The sequence below is a fragment of the Paramormyrops kingsleyae genome, chromosome 11, assembly GCF_048594095.1.
Source record: "Paramormyrops kingsleyae isolate MSU_618 chromosome 11, PKINGS_0.4, whole genome shotgun sequence".
Taxonomy (NCBI): Eukaryota; Metazoa; Chordata; class Actinopteri; order Osteoglossiformes; family Mormyridae; genus Paramormyrops; species Paramormyrops kingsleyae.
The window spans coordinates 11,277,109-11,298,087 of record NC_132807.1 but is presented as its reverse complement, the minus strand read 5'-3'; the positions used below and the strand labels follow the sequence as shown (position 1 = coordinate 11,298,087).

The 20,979-nt window shown below is 38.0% G+C and overlaps 2 protein-coding genes across 3 annotated transcripts; one reads left to right on the top strand and one right to left on the bottom strand.

The window, feature by feature from the left end:
- Positions 1 to 1,021: 1,021 nt before the first annotated feature.
- On the bottom strand, positions 1,022 to 4,349 carry apip (APAF1 interacting protein). Of its 2 annotated transcripts, XM_023807034.2 has the most exons (7): positions 4,097 to 4,349; positions 3,674 to 3,774; positions 3,211 to 3,259; positions 2,714 to 2,831; positions 2,481 to 2,616; positions 2,193 to 2,360; positions 1,022 to 1,504 (listed from the first exon to the last, which is right to left on the bottom strand). In XM_023807034.2, the coding sequence occupies exons 1-7, from the start codon at positions 4,151 to 4,153 to the stop codon at positions 1,405 to 1,407; spliced, it is 729 nt and encodes a 242-aa protein (XP_023662802.1). In that variant the 5' UTR covers positions 4,154 to 4,349; the 3' UTR covers positions 1,022 to 1,404. The 2 variants fall into 2 exon arrangements, with proteins under 2 accessions (XP_023662802.1, XP_023662809.1); XM_023807041.2 differs by lacking the exon at positions 4,097 to 4,349 and having other exon boundaries at positions 2,714 to 2,827; positions 3,674 to 3,759.
- A 6,399-nt stretch (positions 4,350 to 10,748) lies between these two features.
- LOC111840301 (CD44 antigen) lies at positions 10,749 to 20,743 on the top strand. The gene is made up of 5 exons (XM_023804964.1): positions 10,749 to 11,119; positions 14,254 to 14,419; positions 18,693 to 18,832; positions 19,167 to 19,253; positions 20,481 to 20,743. The coding sequence occupies exons 1-5, from the start codon at positions 11,002 to 11,004 to the stop codon at positions 20,741 to 20,743; spliced, it is 774 nt and encodes a 257-aa protein (XP_023660732.1). The 5' UTR covers positions 10,749 to 11,001.
- The last annotated feature ends 236 nt before the right edge of the window (positions 20,744 to 20,979 follow it).

Sequence of the window (20,979 nt, the reverse complement as noted above, 5' to 3'; positions counted from 1 at the left end):
CTGAAGTAACAACACTTAGTGTCAGCAAAGAGAAGGGTAAGTTAGATTAGAGGTTTAACCTTCTGAACAGGTTAACTTTATTTGACATTTGAAAGATCTGGAAATTTTCCCCATAAAAAACCCCTAATCAACCCAAAATTGGATCAGCAATGACAGTGCAGCAGAGGGCGCCATCTTGTGAACACAGTTATCTGTCATGTAAATATATTCTATGGATCTCTTTTTTTTTGCAAACTTCCCAGGAACATTGCACAAAGTCAGTGACTCTTAAGCTGTGAGGTGCAGTTTGGTAGCTGGTTGGAGAAATGTATGCTTTTTGGAGGGGTGGAGCAGGTGTGTAAGGTAGGCTTCTAATACATTTTTTCTCATACTGCAGTATTTTCATTTGGCTAACCCCACTTGGCTGAATTTGTGGTGTTACATGAAAGAACATGCACTGACCTGATAACTAGATTACATTAGAGAAGTCACACAATGTGCTCCTGTGGTGCTGGATAAATGGTCAGACCTTGCACTCAAAATGCATGCATGCATGGGCTGTCACTATCAATTTTATCAATAATTGAGTAATCCTACCAATTAATCTAACAATTCATTGAGTAATTGTTTATATATACATAATATGATATTATGTAATATAATATATAACAATTGAAACACTGAAACTGACACAGGCCAGGAACCAACCAGCCATTGCAGGGTACGCAGTCAGTCACACATATGGTCAGTTTAGACACTCCAGTTCAGTTAAGTTGCATGCTTTTGGACAGTGCAAGGAAACCAGACGATTTGCTAAAAAGCTACAGACAAATAGGGTGAACCTGCAAACTTTGCACACAAAGTGTGATGACAACAATACCCACTATTCCACTGCCGCCCTCAGCTTGCACAATTTGCGATGTTAATATTGGCATGACATCTAATGAGCATGATATTGTCAGATCGCAAGGACTGCAATAGTCTACTGAGTTCAGACAATCAGTAAGTTACGCTAAAACATTTTTACTCAAAGAAAACAAAATTGTGCCAGCTTTGCAATTTTAATGATGGTTTCTTTTCAACATTTAATACAAGTTAAAAAAAATAAGTCTAAAGATTATTGCGCTTTCAGTAGTACATGCGCATTCCAAGACAATCATAATCCTTCCCGTCCTTGCTGTTGGACACACTCAGTCACTGTGGCGCATTTATGAGGAAGTAATGATGCACACTTCATGAATTTAAGCAAAAGTGCATTTCTCACTATGCAATTCAGATTTCAAAGAATACCATGAAAAAATTTAACTATCCCTGTGTATTTGGTTAGGACTTTTAAACTTTTTGAAGAAGTTAATCCTCATTTCCTGCTGTATTTATAAAAACATTTCACTTTAAAGTGTTAAAGTTTGAGCCTTCTCTTGCAGGTCAGCATGTGTCGTTCTGTGCTTGTGGGAGCACAGAAGGGTCAAGACCACACATCTTCATCTGTAGTGCAATATCAAACAAGTAGTCATAGCACTCACACCTGGAAAGAAATTAGCTCTTATGAGAAAAAGGCCTTGCAACCTTCAAACCTCTAAGAAACCCAAATAAAAGTCAATGTCTCAATAAGGAACTTTAAATTCTTTTTTTAATTACTAATAATGGCATTAATATTTGTAATCATTTTCCTCCCATTAGTAATACATCATAATGAAATTGGTTGGGCAACACGATATCTCACGATTTAATTAAATTTATTTAATACAGTTAGTTATTAAATTTGGTTAGCAAAACATGCCACATAACTACTTTTTGGTATATCAAGGAAGCAACAAGCCCTGAAGTAAGGGACAGGTTAACAGACATCATCTTTTGAAAAAGGAGATATTGTGGATAAACATGGTAAAAAAAGACGTTGATGGTGTGGCAGTACTTTTTGCAGTTTAAAGTTTGACACATTTATTTAACTTAAGTATATGCCAAATTTATACAGATTACTAAATTTTGGTCATCTCAATGTCTCATTAATATTTTAGGTGTACTACTAATCTTCATATGAAATTATGGATGTAAACACGCATATAGTACCAAAAAGCCAGGATATTGACACCCGTCCTCTAAAGCCCCGGTGATTATAGCACATGCACCATATAATCGCAATGTGATATTGTGCAGCCCTAGTTGTGGAATGTAAAAGCATTTAGATTTGGGTAATACTGATATGGACTCACATAGTTTTTGCTTTTTCCCAGGATTCACCCCAGACATAAACCCCGTGACGCCGCACAAGGATGGCACAAGTGTCTGGGTATTTCTCCATAGCCTGAGCCATTCGCTCCTTCAGGTCCACCTCCTCTGGGGTATTTTCTATGATGGGCACCACCAGGGTCTCATCATACCTGCTCAAGAACAAAGGGACCTAGATCTATCAGAGTAAAAGGCATTTGAGGTACATCACATAACACAACACCCAGCGCTGCATACAGGAGGGGTACCATTAGCAAATTCATGGACCCCACCTGTAGTTTGTGCCAGTGTTCCCCTTCCGGATCCCCTTAATCATTTCTTGGTGAGTGATGTGGAATTCATTGCCAGGAAACAGCAAAGTTGCCATCACTGCAGCCTTTGAATGCGTATGTATCACTGCTCGAGCATCTGAAGTTACAGGAAGAATACAGGATGGACTATAGGAAACACACCCAATATTACAGTATTCATACTACAATTACAGCAGTGAGGTGATCAAACATACCTCTCATGGTGTATGCGTTCATAAACAGAGGTGTGCACTGACTTTTCTTCAATTTCTTTGATGGTGATGGGCAACGCAGGTCCCTCTCCTCTAAGTCACATACAAACAGGTCGTCTGACTGAACAAAACATAAAGTGACTAAGTATATGGCTCTGAAGGCAGCACTGTTGACCCATATCTCAAGGCCTCAATCCTATCCCAGTCCCCTGTGTAGAGTATGCATGTCACATGGTTTTTTTCCAGGTACTCCCGAGTCCAAAAGCCTGTGGTTAGTGAAGTGGAATATCTATATTGCCTGACGTATGGGGATGTGTGTGTCTATATGGCCTGTGATGGAGTAGTATCCTGTCTTGGGTATTTACCTGGCTTGCTGTCTACGATTGGCTCCAGGCATACCCATGACACCGACTGGAATAGGCAGTTGGATGGTAGTGAAACTAGTTTTCTCTCTAATGTTTAATATAAAAAAAGAAAGAGAATATGCAATACTAACTGACCTGTATCCTCTCCTTCTGGACTCCAGAGGGGGCAATATATATCTCGTTTCTAGGCAACATTAAGAAAAACAGATCACAACTAAAAAAAAGTATATTTAACTCTACACATTAGCTTCTATCATTATTACTACTATTTTTTCCACAAGACTATGGATCATGGAAAAAAAACTACACATACTACAGTAAGGGTATTTATAAAAGAACTGGAAAGGAGATTATACTCCATAGGGCAGTATATTATCCAGGAGAGTGTAAACTTCATTGCCATGACTCAACTTTTCCGTGAGCTTTGTTTGCAGGGTAACATTTTGATTCTGAAATTTCTGGATAACCCCTGTTCTTGCACTGACATGAATATATTAAATTTCCCAAGCCCATTTCAACCCCTAAAATAACACTTATGAACTTAATCGACTGTACCAAATTTAAATTCAGAAAGATAAATTAACTTTTGCTGACGAACCCATGTCGAAGGCTTATTCCTCCCCCGGTACCAGTCACCCATCCTAGGTGGTAGAAAAGTCTGCAGAGCTCAGGAATCAAAATCCTAGGATGCTCCTTATCCTGTTAAAAAGACATCAAATGCACTGCAAATATCACAGCCCTGGAATAAGGCAACACTAACATTCTAATCTTATGTGAATTATAAAACTCTGTCCATATGATATTTTACTATATATATTTATAGACATTGTTTATAAATTTGGCGCGCACGCGCGCACACACACACACACATCGTTCACATACTGTCATACTCTCTTACGGACAATCATACGTCTCACAGATCTAACAGGGGGGAGTACATCAGAGTGTGATTTGTAAGTCATATACGACCTCCCTTAAGAAATACTTTCCCATTACTTAGGCTACATACAACAAAGCTTACCTGGGAGGATTCCGAAGTGTTTTTTCTTTCATGTACTTGGCAACACACGTCCGACATTCTACACGCCCTCGATACGGCTGTGCAAACTGAAAATGCTTAGTGTCTAAAAAATATATATATATATACACACAATACTTGTTACAATGTCAACTATATCCAATTAATTATCTGAAACAAATATTACAACCCGCAAGCGTATACCATCGTTTTAACATGTCTTCTACTAGGAACAACAAGGACCTCCTAGCTGCGTATCTTGGACAACATATGGTGCCTAAGCAAAAATGATTAACTTGTGGTGAAATTTTAAAAAATAGTTATTGTGATTTTAAATTTAGAGTTAATCTGTATTATGTGAAGTTCAAATAGACTCATATTTGTGGACAAAAGTGTAATATTAATTTCAGGCAGTATACAAAGGACCACGTTAAATCGTGAGCCAAAAAAATGGCGTTGGTATGTTGCAGGCGTAATAATGAAACTTTTTTTTTTTTTAATTCAGCATTTTATTTAAATTGAATGTGTATGTCGGTAAGTTTATTTGGTTAAAATACAGTAGGTGGCCATTTTCCAAATTTATGTTTTAAATATACCTGTATATTGCAACTTAGTTCTTTATAAATCGATCATTGTGGCGAAATGTAGCTTTCTCAGTCCGCGAATTCTGAACGATACCATAATGTGTGTTAGCGTAGATGGGTTTTTACCAGTACAGTCGGCCTCTTTTAAGATCAAACGTGATTTAACTTTAATCACGAGTTCTGCGCGATTATCCATGGTAAACTGTACTCTGATAAAAGGCGTGTGTCCTGCCTGACGTTGGGCATTCCAGGTCCAGAATCTACAAATCCAGACCAAGATTTTGTTTCTACCCACCAGTTCAGTACTCTGTGACTTTGACTCCTTATGCTCAGCTGGCTGGTAGAAATAAATTCTTGGTCTGGATTTGTAGCCTCTGGACCTGAAATGCCCAACACAGTGTGAGTGTGTGTGTGGTCCAGGTATACATTTCATCGTGGGGACCAAATGTCCCCACAGTCCCACAATGTGATAATAATCTTGGGTTTTCATCACATTAAACCTTGGGTACTTGGATTAGCAGTTCCAAGATTATACTCTTGTTATTGAAAAATATATTTTAAAAATATTACTTGCCAACAGAGTTTTTTTCAGAGTAATAGTATGCTTAGTCGGTTCTACTGAACCAGTATCAGAATGTATTCACTGATGAGACTTCAATGTACAGCGGTATCTCACACCTTGAATTTCGTTCAGAACTCAGGTTTGAATCCTAAAAAGTTCGAGTTCTGATCGAATTTTTCCCATAAGAAATAATGGAAAACCAATTAATTGGTTCCCGGCCCCAAAAAAATTACACTTAAATATGTTTTTTTTTCCAGCATTTAAACACAAAATGAACAGGATAAAACAAGAAGAGCATATACTGTACTAAACACATCTAAGCACATTTATCAAAACAGTAATTTGTAAAGTAAGAAAGTAAATGTATTCAAACAATGTGTAAAGTTAAAAACACTGCGCGCCAACACTGTACGCCATGTGTAACATTTTTTTCTTAATGGCTTCCAAAACGATAAAGAATGTACCCCAACAAACGATGCTATCACAGCGAATGCGAGGCTGAGACTGAAGCGTTACCCTTTGTTTGTTCCCGACCACTTAAGTTTGTAACACTCATCATTAAACCCATAAAGTCTGTCTGCTACCTTAAAATCTCCTTTGATTAAGTGTTTGAGAAAATGTTTAGGTTAGAATCTGGGCTTAGTCTATGTTGATTGATGGTGCCAATGTTTGTGTTCATGCACTGGGCTTGTTGGGACCAGTGTTATTACCTTAAATGAAAACTGAAACGAAAAAACCTAACATTCATTTACCTAAAATACGTATAGGACTTTAAACATAAAAATGTACCGCCACATCACCAATGTCTATTTCACTTTGTTTAACCACAGTATCTCCTCTTTTAAAATATGTTACAGCTGCTGAGCTGTTCCTTTCTCCACCGCAACTTCAGTGCTTATCGCTTCCAAGGTATACCAAAACAGTAGCATGTGCCATGTCTTGGTAATGGAATTTTAAAAGCGTGAGGATACATTGAATTTGTACAGATTGCTAACTTTTGGGCATCACAGTATAGCTCAGATTAATAGTTTAGGCTTATGAAATTGTGGGCATAAGTAAAAACATCCGTATTGTACTGAAAATCTGGTGTCTGTTATCTAAAGCCCTACATACAATATGACATACAGCCCCCCCCCCCCTTGAACCAGCATTCATCACCATTATGTTATAAATACTTTGACACCAACAAAAAAATTGTGAAATGTAAACAATTTTTTTTCAAAGTTTACTTTTACTACTATTTTCAAAAATATAAATATTAAGAACAATAAAACAGAACAATTAAAACATAAATAATGATTAAATAACTTTAAATAAAAGAACAAACAACCCTGAAAATTGTGCTCATCTAACAAGCAGCCAGTGTTCACAGTATAATGTAATAATGTGACACAATATAAACAATAAAAATATCAAATAACTTTTAAAATATTAATATACTACAAAATACAGTATCTTAACATCAGAAAGTTCCCTTATGAAACTAAATCCACATTATAAACTCAATGCCCATCAACACCCTTTGAGCACTGATTCTACCAATTCTGCTTATGGGCGTGTTCAAATGCTGTTATGATGTCCTCCAGATCTAAAGACACATCACACTTTACTGAAATAAAAGCTAGCCTTAAGACTGTAGCATCAACTTCACCCTTTATGCTGGTTACATTGCATATTCGCATCCAGTCACCACATCTTAACCCTAGATAGGTGTGGCCGTTAGTTTGTTGTAATCCCAATTTCAATTAAACATCTGGAAATGACATATTATGGTTGGTGTGGCTCGTTCCAATGATCTGCTCTCCAGGTTTGATAATATAGACATTGAGTCAGTCTTTTAACACAGAATAGTAGAAGACAAAGAAGTGCTGAGCTGACAGCACAAACATCAGATAAAGGCCGACAATGCTACCAAATGCTTAGAAAATGTATGTAAACTTTTGACTTTGAAGAAAGTAATAAAAAATTCTCTAAATTTCTCTGATTATTCTGACATTTAGTAAATAGAAATTATTTTGGTAATCCTAACTGACCTAATACAGGAAAGGTTTGTCTGATAATGTCAGACAGTAAGAAAATAAAGGTTATGTCTTTTTATTCTATGCTGTGTTTATTCTATGGTGTTTAGTAAGAATCGACCAATATTGGTTTTTCAGGGCCAATGCCAATACTGATTAATTCTAGTTAATGATTACCGATAGCCGATATTTGGAACCGATATATATATATATATATATATTTACAGTAAAAATGAAAATCTCTGAAAACTCCAACACAAAATATTACTTTTCTTTTTTACATGAAATTTAAATAAAATATAAATAGCAAAAGTACTAACAAATAAATAAAAACAATAATTATAAACCAGAAGGGCCAAAACATGGGAACTTGCACCTATACAAAAATAGATTAACTTGGATTTTAATGTTAAAACAAAATTAGCAGCATGACTTTGTAATGAAAGTAACAAAATGTAATGAAAGTAATGAAAATGTATATTTTAGTACTCATAATTAAGCAGCAGCAGGTTGTGGTGGAGGAAGCAGAGCTGCTCAGCGTGCTCTCCACTTAACCTATATCTCCTCTCAAAAATACTTGAGATTTCGCTGAATACTCGCTCACTTGGAACAGTCGAGGGTGGTGAGCCAAGACGCTTAAAGCATGCTTCATTCTGTCTCCACAATTGCAATGGATCCCCCTTACACCGGCCAATCACTGGCTCCTTTAGGTACAAATGTAATTCATCCTCACGGCAGATATAACAGGTTTCGCTGTTATTCCTCCTCCTGAAGTCCACCCTACCTGGGCAGGTCTGTACCATGTTTAGGCTGCTAGACAGGGAACGACTTGTTCATATGGCTTGAACATGGAGGTTTTAGGCACTGGGTGTGGGGGACTCAGTCCTCCCCAGGCTTAACCCCACCTAACCCCTATAAGGCGGAGGTAGAGCCCCGTCCGCTACTTATGGAGCGCTTCATCTTTGAACGTGACTGTTTCACGGTGTTTCGTGTGTATGCAGCTGATTAATAAGGGCAATTTTTTGCATGTTGGTGAAAGTAGGGGTGGACAAGTATTTTGAAAAATTTCATAAGCCCTGGTAGTTCTATTGTTGACACTTGGTTATTACAGGTACTAACAATGCATGCACATCCCACTGCATGCTCACATTATCACTTCAACAAGGTTTGTTATTCTGACATTTCAGCGCTATAACTGGGAAGGCTTTTCATTATGGAAACGTTTGTTCCTCAGGCACAGAAGAAGAGACTGTAGCAGAGTTGCATTAGCACACTTTGTAATAATATCGGTTATCGATAAAATAAAACGCAGGTATCAATAATCGGCAAAATCCTAATATCGGCCACTTAGTTAATTTAGTTATTTAGTTAAGTCTTTGTGGTTTTTCTTCCTCTGTTGATTTTCTGCTCCCTTGTGGTCCTTTTGTCTTGTAGTTTTACCCAGTGTGTTCAGTTTCCCCAGTAAACCCCTGTTGTCTCTTGGAACCGCAAGTGGATCGTCAAATTTTCCCCATCTGCACCATGCCCCGAGTCTGTAACAATGTTGTGTATGCATGCGTGGAGGTGGTGCACATGCGTAGTACCGGGAGTAACATTTTCAGTAGGTGACAAATGTTTGATAGTGACAGGGACTCCTACCTGCAGCAGATACATGCTATGAGCAGTTTGTGATGGGTAGCACAGTTTGAGTTCAAACATCGTGGTACCCAACCCTAATTAGGGATGCTACTTATCAAAGTATAGTTATTATTTTTCCCCTCAAAAGTGGGAGTGATGATTAGGACCTCTATACAACTGTGAGCGATATGCCCCCCCCCTTGCGATCCCTGGCTGTGGTTCCCTTTTACAGCCCTATTGCGCTACCATTTACCTGATGAATACTGATGCTGCTGTACTTGTTTTGTACACTTTCCAAAAAAAACAAAAAAAAACATTACTTGACAATCACAGTTAAACGCTAATGAAACACACGCATTCCACAGCAAACATTACCAGTTATGACATTTACAAGTAACATAATTATACGCCATTTAACAGTGGGTGGGATCACCGCTCATACAACGTTGTATTGCTGAAACGACATTGATTACGTTTGAGGTATGTGGCTGCCTTTAGCGAAGAGGCTGATAATTTGCGCCATCTGCTGTTGGATAACATTTAAATTTTACCTCTCGAAAATAAGATGACCCCAGTTTTTTTAATTTATTTGACCCATAGACATCAGAAAAGGGTGCGGCCAAAACAACAAGCAGAACCCCAAAACCTAAATGAAAGAAAATAAGCAGCTAACTAACCTATTTCCAAAATAAACATGGAAAGAAAAGAAAACAGACCTACTACTACCTCCCTAACTAACCAAAACACAGCCACAAAAATCACACCCTTTTTATAAACAAAAAAGACCCCCTTTTCCTACAGGGTCTATCCCTGGAACATATAACTGTGTGCTAATCATAACAAAGTTCTTCTACCTTAGAGCTTAACACAATATAAACAACCAAGTAGGAGTACGAACAGCAACAGTATGTCCACTAGGGCCAAAGACCAACAAACAGCATCACACAGGTCAAACACAGAGCCCTCCCCCACTCCCCTCCGAGATCTTCACTTCCTCTTCCTTATATCTTCTGGCACCCCCCCTACAGGCCAATTGGACAATAGCACCATCCACAGGCCCTGGGGTAGAGAGAGAGACAGCATAAAAGGTGCATACACAGAGGCTGTCACATATGTGTTGAGACTATATAAACCATTTGAAATCTGGGGAGTAAAGTTTCCCTTATATGACTTGGATTGAGCAGGTTATGAAATATATCCGAACATGGAAAGGAAACAAGAAAGGGATACATACTAATTAATACTTATGATTTTTAGAAATTTTATTTTCTTCTTATTGGATAAAGGAATGGCCTGGTTGTGTCCTTTCATCCTGTCATTCATTGGCATGTTAGTACTGAACTGAACTGAGGACTGAAGGTTCCTTCACTTATTTGCATCAAAATTTAGGTTGGTGACAAATGAGTTCTCAGCCTATTCTCACATTAATATTATATTAGTAATAAGATTCTGTGATTCAGTTTACACATTCCTTTCTGATCAATACTGAACCCCACCCATGTAATCCATCCCTCTGTCTGAATTTTCTGGGAACAGTAGTTACAGTTATCAACTGAAAACCATATTTTTGCAGTGAAATTAAACAAAAGTGAACATTAAAACAATAATATTTAGTTTACTACAGATGAATCACTGATTTCCAGTACGGCGCTGTCCAACTGGTTTATGTCTTCAGGTTTATGTTTCCAGTAGAATATTTGACAGTCAGTGGCTCAAAATCCAAACATCTAATTTCCCATCACCCAAGGCAAATGGAGAATGCTTCTATTATAGTTAGGTTAATCCTTCTAGACCTTCTTTGTGGGTTGTTGTGTCTGAAAGAGAGACACGGGATCAAACTGCAAACTAGCTCACATTATTATAGATTTTGTTCTCTTATCATTTGTGACATGCATATATATAAGAACAAGAAAAAATATTACATATTTTCCAAACTAGTGTTATGTGTTTATAAATGGAAAGCTATCCAGAGGAAGTAGGGGGTGCATTTCAGTAACGGAGAGGGAGGGAGATGTGGGAAGTATTCAACAACTGCTTCTACAGTAAGTCTGTAACAAGCCACTACTGTGTGTGCACTCTCCAACACACAAACAAGAAGTTGAACCCATTGAGAAAGGAGCAAGCTCCATGTTTCCATATCACCGATCCCCCTCCCCACAACCTGTTGGAAGAATAAGGATGTGGACTCTTGCATTTGCTGTCACATTTGAGTTTTTGGCATTCTCCAAGTCAGACCCAGTTCCCGGTGAGTGACCATACCTGTGCGTAGATCTCCATTTGATCTTCTCAACCTTAAAAGAATTTCATTGTTCACATATATTGTTTTGCAAGTGTGTGTCTTTGCTGGAATTGGTCGGTGTTGTTGGGAGGTAGAGTATTGTCTACGTGATGGATGAAAGCTAGTAAAGCTAGTAACGTGTTTATGAAGACTGTCTGTGCTTTCGTAGATGAGATGATGGGGTGGTTTAGGCATCTATAGCAGAATACACTGTAATCTCCCTTTACAGAGAAGTGAAAAACAGAAGATATTCATATGAACAAAATTTATAGAGGGGACAACAAAATTTTAAATGAAGTACTTTCCAGTAATTCTTCAGAACTGTTAATGAGCTTTTTATGGTCTAGCAAAGATTAAAAGATCTGCCTATGGATTTTGGAGCAAGCAAAATTCTTGCAAACTTTGGCATCTAGTGCTTTGCAACTTTTGCTGGAATAAACAGGTTTGGATTTGCCTTATTGTGTTGACATGTGCTGCAACTCATTGACAGATTTAGTGGTCATTTTATGAAATCTTCCTGCGTCCAGTGGGTGTGACATTCTATTCATGCCTGAAAACGGATGGGTAGTACCCAGAGTGAGATACTGTGTGACCTGTAGACTCTGTTGACTGGTAAGATATGTGTGGCATTCACTGCTCATTTGAGCTTTTCGCTTTAAAATCCTACAGCTTATGCTTAGTGAAAGAACATTAATTGCATTCCAATGCCAAGAGATTTTGATATTTGGACCACATTAAAAACATGGTCTCTTCAACAGACCAGAAATATTGTTTTCGAAGTGAACATTCTTTTGTTTGTGGCTCATGTACACCTGTCTAGTAGAGGCTAAGATCTCCATTTGACTATAGAACAGCTTTAATTCTTAAAGACATGTATTCCACAAGGTGCTGGAAGCTTTCCATTTGAAGTTTGGTTGCATCCTGCTTAATAAGTGTGGTCATTCGCCTCTGATTGCTATCTTTAAGAAGATGTTTCTATCCGCAGAACTGACTGGATTGGCACAAACAACCATAACAAATTAAAAATCACATAGATCACATATATTTTGAGCAGCCTAAAGCTCTGTTGAGCTTTGTTGAGTAACTGAACCTCTTGACCCTGTCTGCTGGCTTTATGCACTGAATAACTGCCACATGATTCATTGTTTGTAGGAGCAGGCCGTCGGCACTAACAAGCTCCTGTAATTAACAAAGTATTTATTGAACTACTAATTTTAATTAGCTTATTAATTTTATTTTAATTTTATTGAAATATACAACAATTGCTATTAACATGCAGGTAAATGAAAAGTTTTTAAATCCAACCTCGGATTTTCAGTCTTCTTGTTACAAATACAATTCTCTGACCATTCCTCAAGCATTTTCTATTTATTCCTTAACCATGGGTATTTGGGGAATGTACGAGACATAAAGCAACCATTTTCGAATTTAGATAGCAATTAAAATGTGAATGGTGTCATATTTTATTTTTTCTCTGTGACAGTACATGGATCATGGCCATGGAACTCAACTGAAATAACACATAAAAACAAAAAGTTATAAGACTGGGTTTTATGACAAAAACAGGGTCAGTGATATAATGCTTATGTTTATAAAATAAGTGTAAAGGACTGTGTCGTGGGTTGAAGGACAAAGGACTGGACTGGAGAACACAGGACTGGGAAGCACTTAAATACATAACTAACAAGGGTGCAAACAAGAGGCAGCTGAGCATGATTAAGGCGAGGGTTGAGAATGGGAGGAAAGACAGTAAGTAACAGGCGTGGCTCATTAGTGTCATGCTACATTGTAAAAAAAATCTGTAAAAAAAAAAATGGATCACGTCCTGCCAGAAAATTGCCACTACCTTTTCTGTTAAATTTACAGACATTTCCTTTAATCCTAAAATGGAAATTTCCATAGGTTCATAGTATATCCTCTGTACCATTCATGGACAGTTCTGTTAATCAAAGACAAATGATTTTGTTGATTCACAGTTTATCCTATGTACCATTCATGGACATTTCCTTTCATTCCAAATTGGAGAATTACATAGACTCACACTATATCCTCTGTACAACTGACCCATTTGTCAATCCTAAAGCGGAAATGTCTGTAAAATTACACTATATCCTCAGTAGTGGCCAAGAATTTCTTCACTACTGACAATTGTAATCAACTACAAAGCAACATGCACACCAAATTCAGATGTAAAAATACTAAATAATAAACTCATAAGATTTTGAGTCTGAGCATATTTTGTAACAGTACTGAATTTACTTCAAAGGATCTGAATACTCATCTCACCATTTTAGCAGTTAGAGGGGAACAGTAGAGTTTGGCTGGAAATTGCAGATCAAAAGTTAAAATAGCCTGGGACCGGAAGGTTAATGCCAAAGTAATCTATTGAAGATCACAGTTATATAAACTTTAGATTATACATATTTATGTGTAATACATAAACAACTACAGTCTACTACAACTACAAAAAGGTCAAGCTGCCCATTCCTCTCATTTTGGTTGAACATAGGTCAATCACATGATGCTGATCAAACTTCAGCTGGATTTAAATATGCTTGAGGCAATTAAGGCAAGATGTGTTTTTGTGGATTTTGTGCCTTCCTTCATTCAAATAAATGAAGGCTTAAGCTTTTTTCATGTTGGTGCATCTGCAGCTTTACTCTGTCAGTTATACAGACATGATGTAGGACATGAGAAACAGGGACGTGCACAAGGCAGGGCTAAGGTTGCCCGGGCAACTGCCCGCCTGCTCTATTTGACTCAAGCTGCCCCTCCTAGAAAAAAATATTATATATATTCTGTTGCGAGCTTTCGCCACGCAAAGAGGAAGAAAGAACTGTGGTAGACTGTCGTGCCCTGTGATAGACTGTGATGGACTGATCCAAACTTTTCCTAGCTTTGTGACCTGTGATTCCTGTATTAGATATGCAGTTATGGAGATGAATGGATTATTTTTTTAATGGTTCTGTAAAGTGCCTATGTGATCTAATCCTGTTTGAATTAAATTCAAAGCTAAAGACAGGAAAATAAGCACAAAACTAAAAATAGGAAGCAATTAGTATGGATGGAAGTGAATGTTCATTCTTATGCTGTCTCTACAGAACTGTCTCGGGGATGCAGCTTCATGGGGGTGTTCCACGTGGAAGGGAGGGACCGCTACTCGTTGACTTTCGAACAGGCCGAGCAGCTGTGTCTTCACCTCAGCGCGACATTGCCTGACAAGGAGCAGGTCATTAAGGCTTATAAAGCAGGCATGGAGACGTGCAGGTGAGCCTGGGAGGCTCTGACTTTGTACAATTACCATAGTAGGACTGTATGGAAGCTTATGAGATATCACTGTGCTTTCATGTGTCCGGAGTTGGGGGTTAAAATCTCTCTACCATTCGTGTGCATGTGTGTGTGAGAGAGTTTACATGTTCTATGTTCATTTTCTTAGGGTTTCCACCTACAGTCTAAAACAGGGTTCTTCAACTCTGGACCTCGATTCCAAATCCAGGCCGTGTTTTCAGTTCTCCCAGGTAGTTGTTTAATAATTACTGCTTCTGATTGGTCAGAGGCTTCACACCTGACTGACAGGTAAAGGAAGGCTGGAAAACCAGCAGTGCTCGGACCTCGAGGACCGTGAGTTGAATAACCCTGGTCTAAAAGCATGCAGTTAATCTAATTGGCACTTCTAAATTGCCCACAGTGCCTGTATGAGCGTTTGCCCTGTGGCAGACCTTCATCCCATCCTGCGTGTGCCCCTGCCTAACACCCTAACCAAGACGTTGTAGTAATTATGCGGTAATGATGTACGAATATAAAGCATTTATGTTGTCTGAGAACACCATAACTAAGACAGGAGGTTAGCGTATCAGCAGGACACATTGCAGAAGATTTAGAATGAGAGGAAGGATTAAAACAAAGCACATGTACTGAAACACATAATTTGGGGGCCAAGCACCATAGGTGCGTAGTTAAATCTTGTTTCTGTCTTGCCAATCTGGTTTTGTTTTTATCTAGGGCAAATCACATGGCACAAATGAAGAAGTCATCTGTGAGCAAACTTTAAATGTCTGAACTAACCATATTAGTTATTATGACAAAAAAACTATTACTAGGAAGATCTAGTTGTTGTGTAATGCATTTTCATAAAAGAGGAATGCATCTATTGCATTACTGGATCAGATGTGATGGTAATACTTTACGTTAACTGTACCTTCATAATGTATTTATAATGCATTCATACAACATCAGCAGCATAAGTAAACTTTAACATCCTAACATATCATAACAGCTTTGATATACATTAATAACAAACTTAATAATTATCAGGGCTGCAATTAAAGATTATTTTGGTAGTCTACTAATCTGTCAGTTGTTTTTTTATTTATTTTTTGATAAGTGGATTAGTGAACAATTTTCTGTCACGCCCTCCATCTCTGCTGCCTGTGGGCGTGGCTCCTTTTCTAGGCTCCAATGCATATTTTACCTGACCTGCTGAAGTCTGCACACCTGTGAATGTCACCCTGTCCAATCTCTGCCTTAACACAACATGACATGATATGACATGACATGATATAACATAACATGTTCCCACAGCAAATTAAAATAATGACCCATGAAATTTGTGAATTTGAAACATAAGCTTGATAGCTTATTGAAATGTATTTGTAACATGTGATCAGAATAAAAATTAAACAAAATGAAATTAATTAAATTTTACAGATTAAAGTGCAAGTAGTCTTTTGAACAAAAAGTGTCATGGATCCGGGCAGCTCAGGTACGGCAACTAGGCATAGTGCAGGAAAAGGGTGGGCGACCCGCTAGGGCTCCAGGAACCAAAAGGGGTTTATTAAATAAAACAGAAAAACACAACAAAAGCAAAAAGGACCACGAGGGGTCAAAAACTAAAGGGAATAAACTAAGACTACAAATCACAAATAAACAAACTGGGCAGGTAAACATAAGACAGATCTAACTTCAAACTACCAAAGCTTAGACAAGCAACAATACACACAATGAACCACTGGGGAACTGAACAGAAGCAGAAACTAAAATACTAAGGGGTAACGAGACTAACACAGGACAGGTGAGGCTAATTAACAAAACCAAGGAAACAGGGCACAGGTGAATCTAATGAACTCAAAGGAACTAAAAATAGGGAATCTAAGAACTTACCAAGGACACAGGGAAACAGAAACCAACACTAGGGACTTAAACAGGTAAAGACACAAGCAGGGGCACAAGGAACAAAATCAAACCCAACTACAAAATCAGACACAAGAACTAAAGAAACTAAAATGAAACACTAGGGAGCAAAATACAAAAACAGGAGGCAGGATTCAAACACAGAACAGAAGGGTACTCAGGCCAGAAGGGCACACAGACAACCACATGCTCAACACATTGAGCCACATGACCAGACAGGTAACAGAGGAGAACAAAGACTAACATGAAGGACGGGATGACCAGCGACACCTGCTGGTCAAACGGGGAAGGGACACGGTAGGACCACAGTAGGGGCTGACCCTGACAAAAAGAGTATATGTAAATAAGTAACTAAAATAGCAGCCTGTAAACCTGCCTTGCAGGTTGTGCAAGTTATGACTCTGTGGGACCTAAACAAACTAAAGAATAACTTTGCTTAAAGTGACATTTAAGTCCATAAAAGTAAAAAAAAAAATCCACCCTATTTGAAATCGTGTTGGGTGTGGAAGTCCTAAAGTTCAAATAAGGCTTCAAATGTACATAAAAAGAATTGACTATTAACAGTAGTTTGCAATCATTTTAAATTGCAGTGTAGGAATGTGAGGCTGGCTCTCTTCTTTGAGGTGATGTTCCTAGCTGCTTAAAAGAGACACTCAAAGGGAGTAGAAGTAGCAGGAATATACGAAAATGATTTGGCTAATGATGCAACAGTTAGAAACTTTACCTCAATCAACCTCCACCAAGACAGGGGACTTTCTCATTGAGATGGGCTGCTCTCCGAAGAACATCAGCACCTGACATGGAATAACAGATAGAAAATGCCTGCTGGCTAAATCTGGCATGTTCAGTTTGATTTTAAATGTTTATTAATATGCACTGTTCCTATTTACATAAGTAAATCTTAGTTCATTAGTGATCACTTGGTTGTGCACATCCTGTTCATTGCTTACAGCATCCTGTCATTGTCTGTTGAGTCACATCGAAACAGTGAATCTACAGCTGAAACAGAGCTGTTTGGAGTTCTTCATTCCCGCCGCAGCGCTGGTTATTCACAGTAGTACTCCCATCCATGGACTGTAAGGCCAGAGCTTGTACTTTATTCTGAACACTGAACCTCTCCTCTGGTGTCAGGAATTTCAGTTTTTCAAAATCATGGATCTAGTACAGCTTCAAAGATCTGTTTGCTTGGGTTATCATGTGTGACGGTGACCCCTCTTGACCAGCATGCAGTGATCCCCTCTGAAGCAGCTATCTGGAGGGCCTGCTTAGGAACACTCTGACCAGAGGAGCCAGGGCAGAGACTGTCACATAACTTTCACCACTCAAGTGGACAGTGGGACATTCAAAGGCCTGGAGAGCTTTTGCCAGTTCTAATAGGCTCCACTGATCAGCTTTGAAATCTAGGCATTGCTTGCTTCTCTGTGTTACTATTGGATCAGACAGAGCTGCAGTCATAGTGTTTGCTTAGCAATCATCATCCATGACGAGACCTTGTTTTCTGACAGGTAAACTAACAAACATTACAATACTCTAAAATTATTTTTTATTTATTTTTATTTATTTTCGATTAAATGCTCCCATACTTTTGAAGGTTTCAGTCTTGCCCTTTTGCTTCTTCTTCACCCTGACTTTCTCTCCATTTTGCCGTTATTCTTATGTTCTTCTTCATTAGTACTGAATGTTGACATGACAAACAATGGAAGCGATACTGCCCCCAGAATGTCCTGTATTGCATTGCAGTTACAAATGAATTACGTGGTTTTATAATACAAAGCATATACACTAAAATTCCACGTCAACAAATTTTTATAATCAACATTGTCTATTATGTCAACTAATTGTTGCAGCCCTACTTTATATTATTATAATGTTTGATCATATCATATCATGTTTGTTATTAATGTATGTTAAGCTGTTATGGTATGTTAGCTATACTTAATGCTGCTTATGAATGTTCCAAGAATGCATTATGAAGGTGACATGTTCTACAAATGCATTATAAATGCACTATGATGGTGCAGTTAATGTAAAGCAATACTGACATGATCATATGATCAGTTTGTTTAGGTTGTTCATAGATCTTGCCAAATAAATAAACTTATATGCAGGTGACGGAGAAAGTATAATAACGAAAATGCTAAAGATAAATTAACCTAATTGAATTTGTAGTTAATGTTGACAACAAAAGTATATCCATCCATCTTGTTTATCCTGTAAATGGTTTTACAGGGGGATGCACTGGCTAGGATGCCAGTCTATTGCAGGGCAGGCACACGGACACGCTGCTGTGCCCTATGGACAATTCATGCCATCCAGGAATATACCTCACCTGTATACCATTCTTTCACAGATATGGCTGGATAGACAACAGGACTGTCGTGATCCTTAGACACACATCGCATTCAAACTGTGCATCCAATCTGACTGGAGCCATTTTTTATGATGAAGTATCAGATATGCAGTATGATGCGTATTGCTATAACAAGTCAGGTATGAGAGCTTTCTATCTCACTACAAAGTGGAATTTGGTACCACAATATCTACTGTAATTTTAGAGCCAGGGAAGTGTAATGGATTTAGCTAATAATTAAAGTGCAATAATAATCAGAGAAAAAATGTTCTCTTGTATTTGTACTCCACATTCAGGTGTGGAAATCTTCCTACATCGATATGGGCTGATAGAATACATTCAGCACACTGCCTATATGCTGTATATTTACTGTATGATTCCATTGTTTCCTCAAGTATAGAGCTTTGTGTTTTATGTACATTTATTATAAATCTTTCTCTAGCACAAACAATGACTCTCTGATTTTTCTGGCAGATTTGTTAAAGAAAAATTGTGATTTGGTGGTTCGTCCCTTAAAACCAGAGAGCAGCTCTACAATTCCAGATCACAGTTTAACCACAGGTCAGTAGATGTATAAATCACAATTATGTTTACTTGTTAATTTCAATAAGATTGTGTTTAAGTCTTTTATTGCAATATGTGGATATATTATTTTGGCTACTATGCAGTACTATTCCAAGAGCAAATCTTTATATAACACAATCTCTGTGAAAAATCAACACATTTTTGCAAACAAAAAAAAAACTTCTTTGCCCAAAATGTTTTTGTTTACTTGTGTGCAGCTTTCTCGGCCCTGTTTCCTGACATACATGGGACAGATCACCTCATAAAGAGCGACAGTGCTGTACCAGAAGGGTACCGCAGGGTTCAATTTTAGCACCACTATTGTTCCTAATTTACATTAATGATATTGACACCAATGCATACAGTAAACTGGTTAAATTTGCAGATACCGAACTAGCAGCACAGATGCTACAACAGGATCTTGACTTAATTAGCAACTGGGCTGATACCTAGCAGATGAAATTTTACGTACATAAATGTAAGGTAATCCATGAAGGGAGCAGAAACAGTACAGATATTTTATGGGTTCCACTGAAATAAAGGTAGCTGATTATGAGAAAGACCTCTGTGTGTATGTTGATGCTTCAAAGTCTCACTCTCACCAGTGTGGGGAAGCAATTAAAAAGGCCAATAGGATGTTGGGTTACATCTCTAGGTATATGGAGTCAAGGGAGGTCATGGTAAGATTATACAATTCCTTGGTAAGACCCGACCTAGAATACTGTGTGCAGGTTTGGTCACCTTACCTTAAAAAGAACATTTCTGCCTTTGAAAGGGTTCAACGTAGGGGTACAAGAATGATTCCTGGTCTTAGAGGAATGTCTTATGAAGAGAGGTTAGCTGAGCTGAATCTATTCAGCCTCAAGCAAAGGAGACTAAGGGGGGACATGATCCAGGTATATAAGTTTCTAACAGGTCTGGATGCTGTTCAGCCAAGTGGCTACTTCAATATTAGTTTAAATACTAGAACTCTTGGCCATAGGTGGAAATTAGTGGGAGAACATTTTAAAATGGATATGAGAGCACTTGTTTACACAGCATGTAGTTAGAGTATGGAATAGTCTTCCTGTTAGTGTAGTGCAAGCTAAAACCCTGGGTTCTTTTAAATCAGAGCTAGATAAAATTTTAACAACTCTGACCTATTAGCCGAGTTCTCGGCAAACGAGCTTGATGGGCCGAATGGCTCCTCTCGTTTGTAAATTTCTTATGTTCTTATGTTCATAGATATTCCTGGAGGCTTGTTCACGTTGGATCAGAATCCTGCCATTGTTTATCCTAGAGGCACTTCAGATCCCAGGCCTGTCAGCTCTGTCACAACAGCCGCTGGGCAGACCATGGAAACCACACCAGGGATCATAGAACCCACAACCCAGTCAAATTCTGGTGAAGCTCCTGACAGACACAAAAAACAGAATTATCCAATCAAAGGCATGACACCTATCTCTCTTCAATTGTTTCTGTATCAATTGACCATAGTGTATTTGTGATTTGAATAAAAATATCTAGTATGTATTTATCGTGTAGTGTAAGGAAAATTACTGTAAAAATAGATAAAAACTATATGGAATGCATCAGTGAAATTTATTGTTCATTGTTTTCATAGTAATCTTGAAATAATGCTAAGATATAGTAGCTGTGCCTGTAGTTTGTTAAATAATGTATAGAATGTCATGTAATAAATATATTGAATATTTAATTGTTTGAGATAAAAGCTACTTTATGG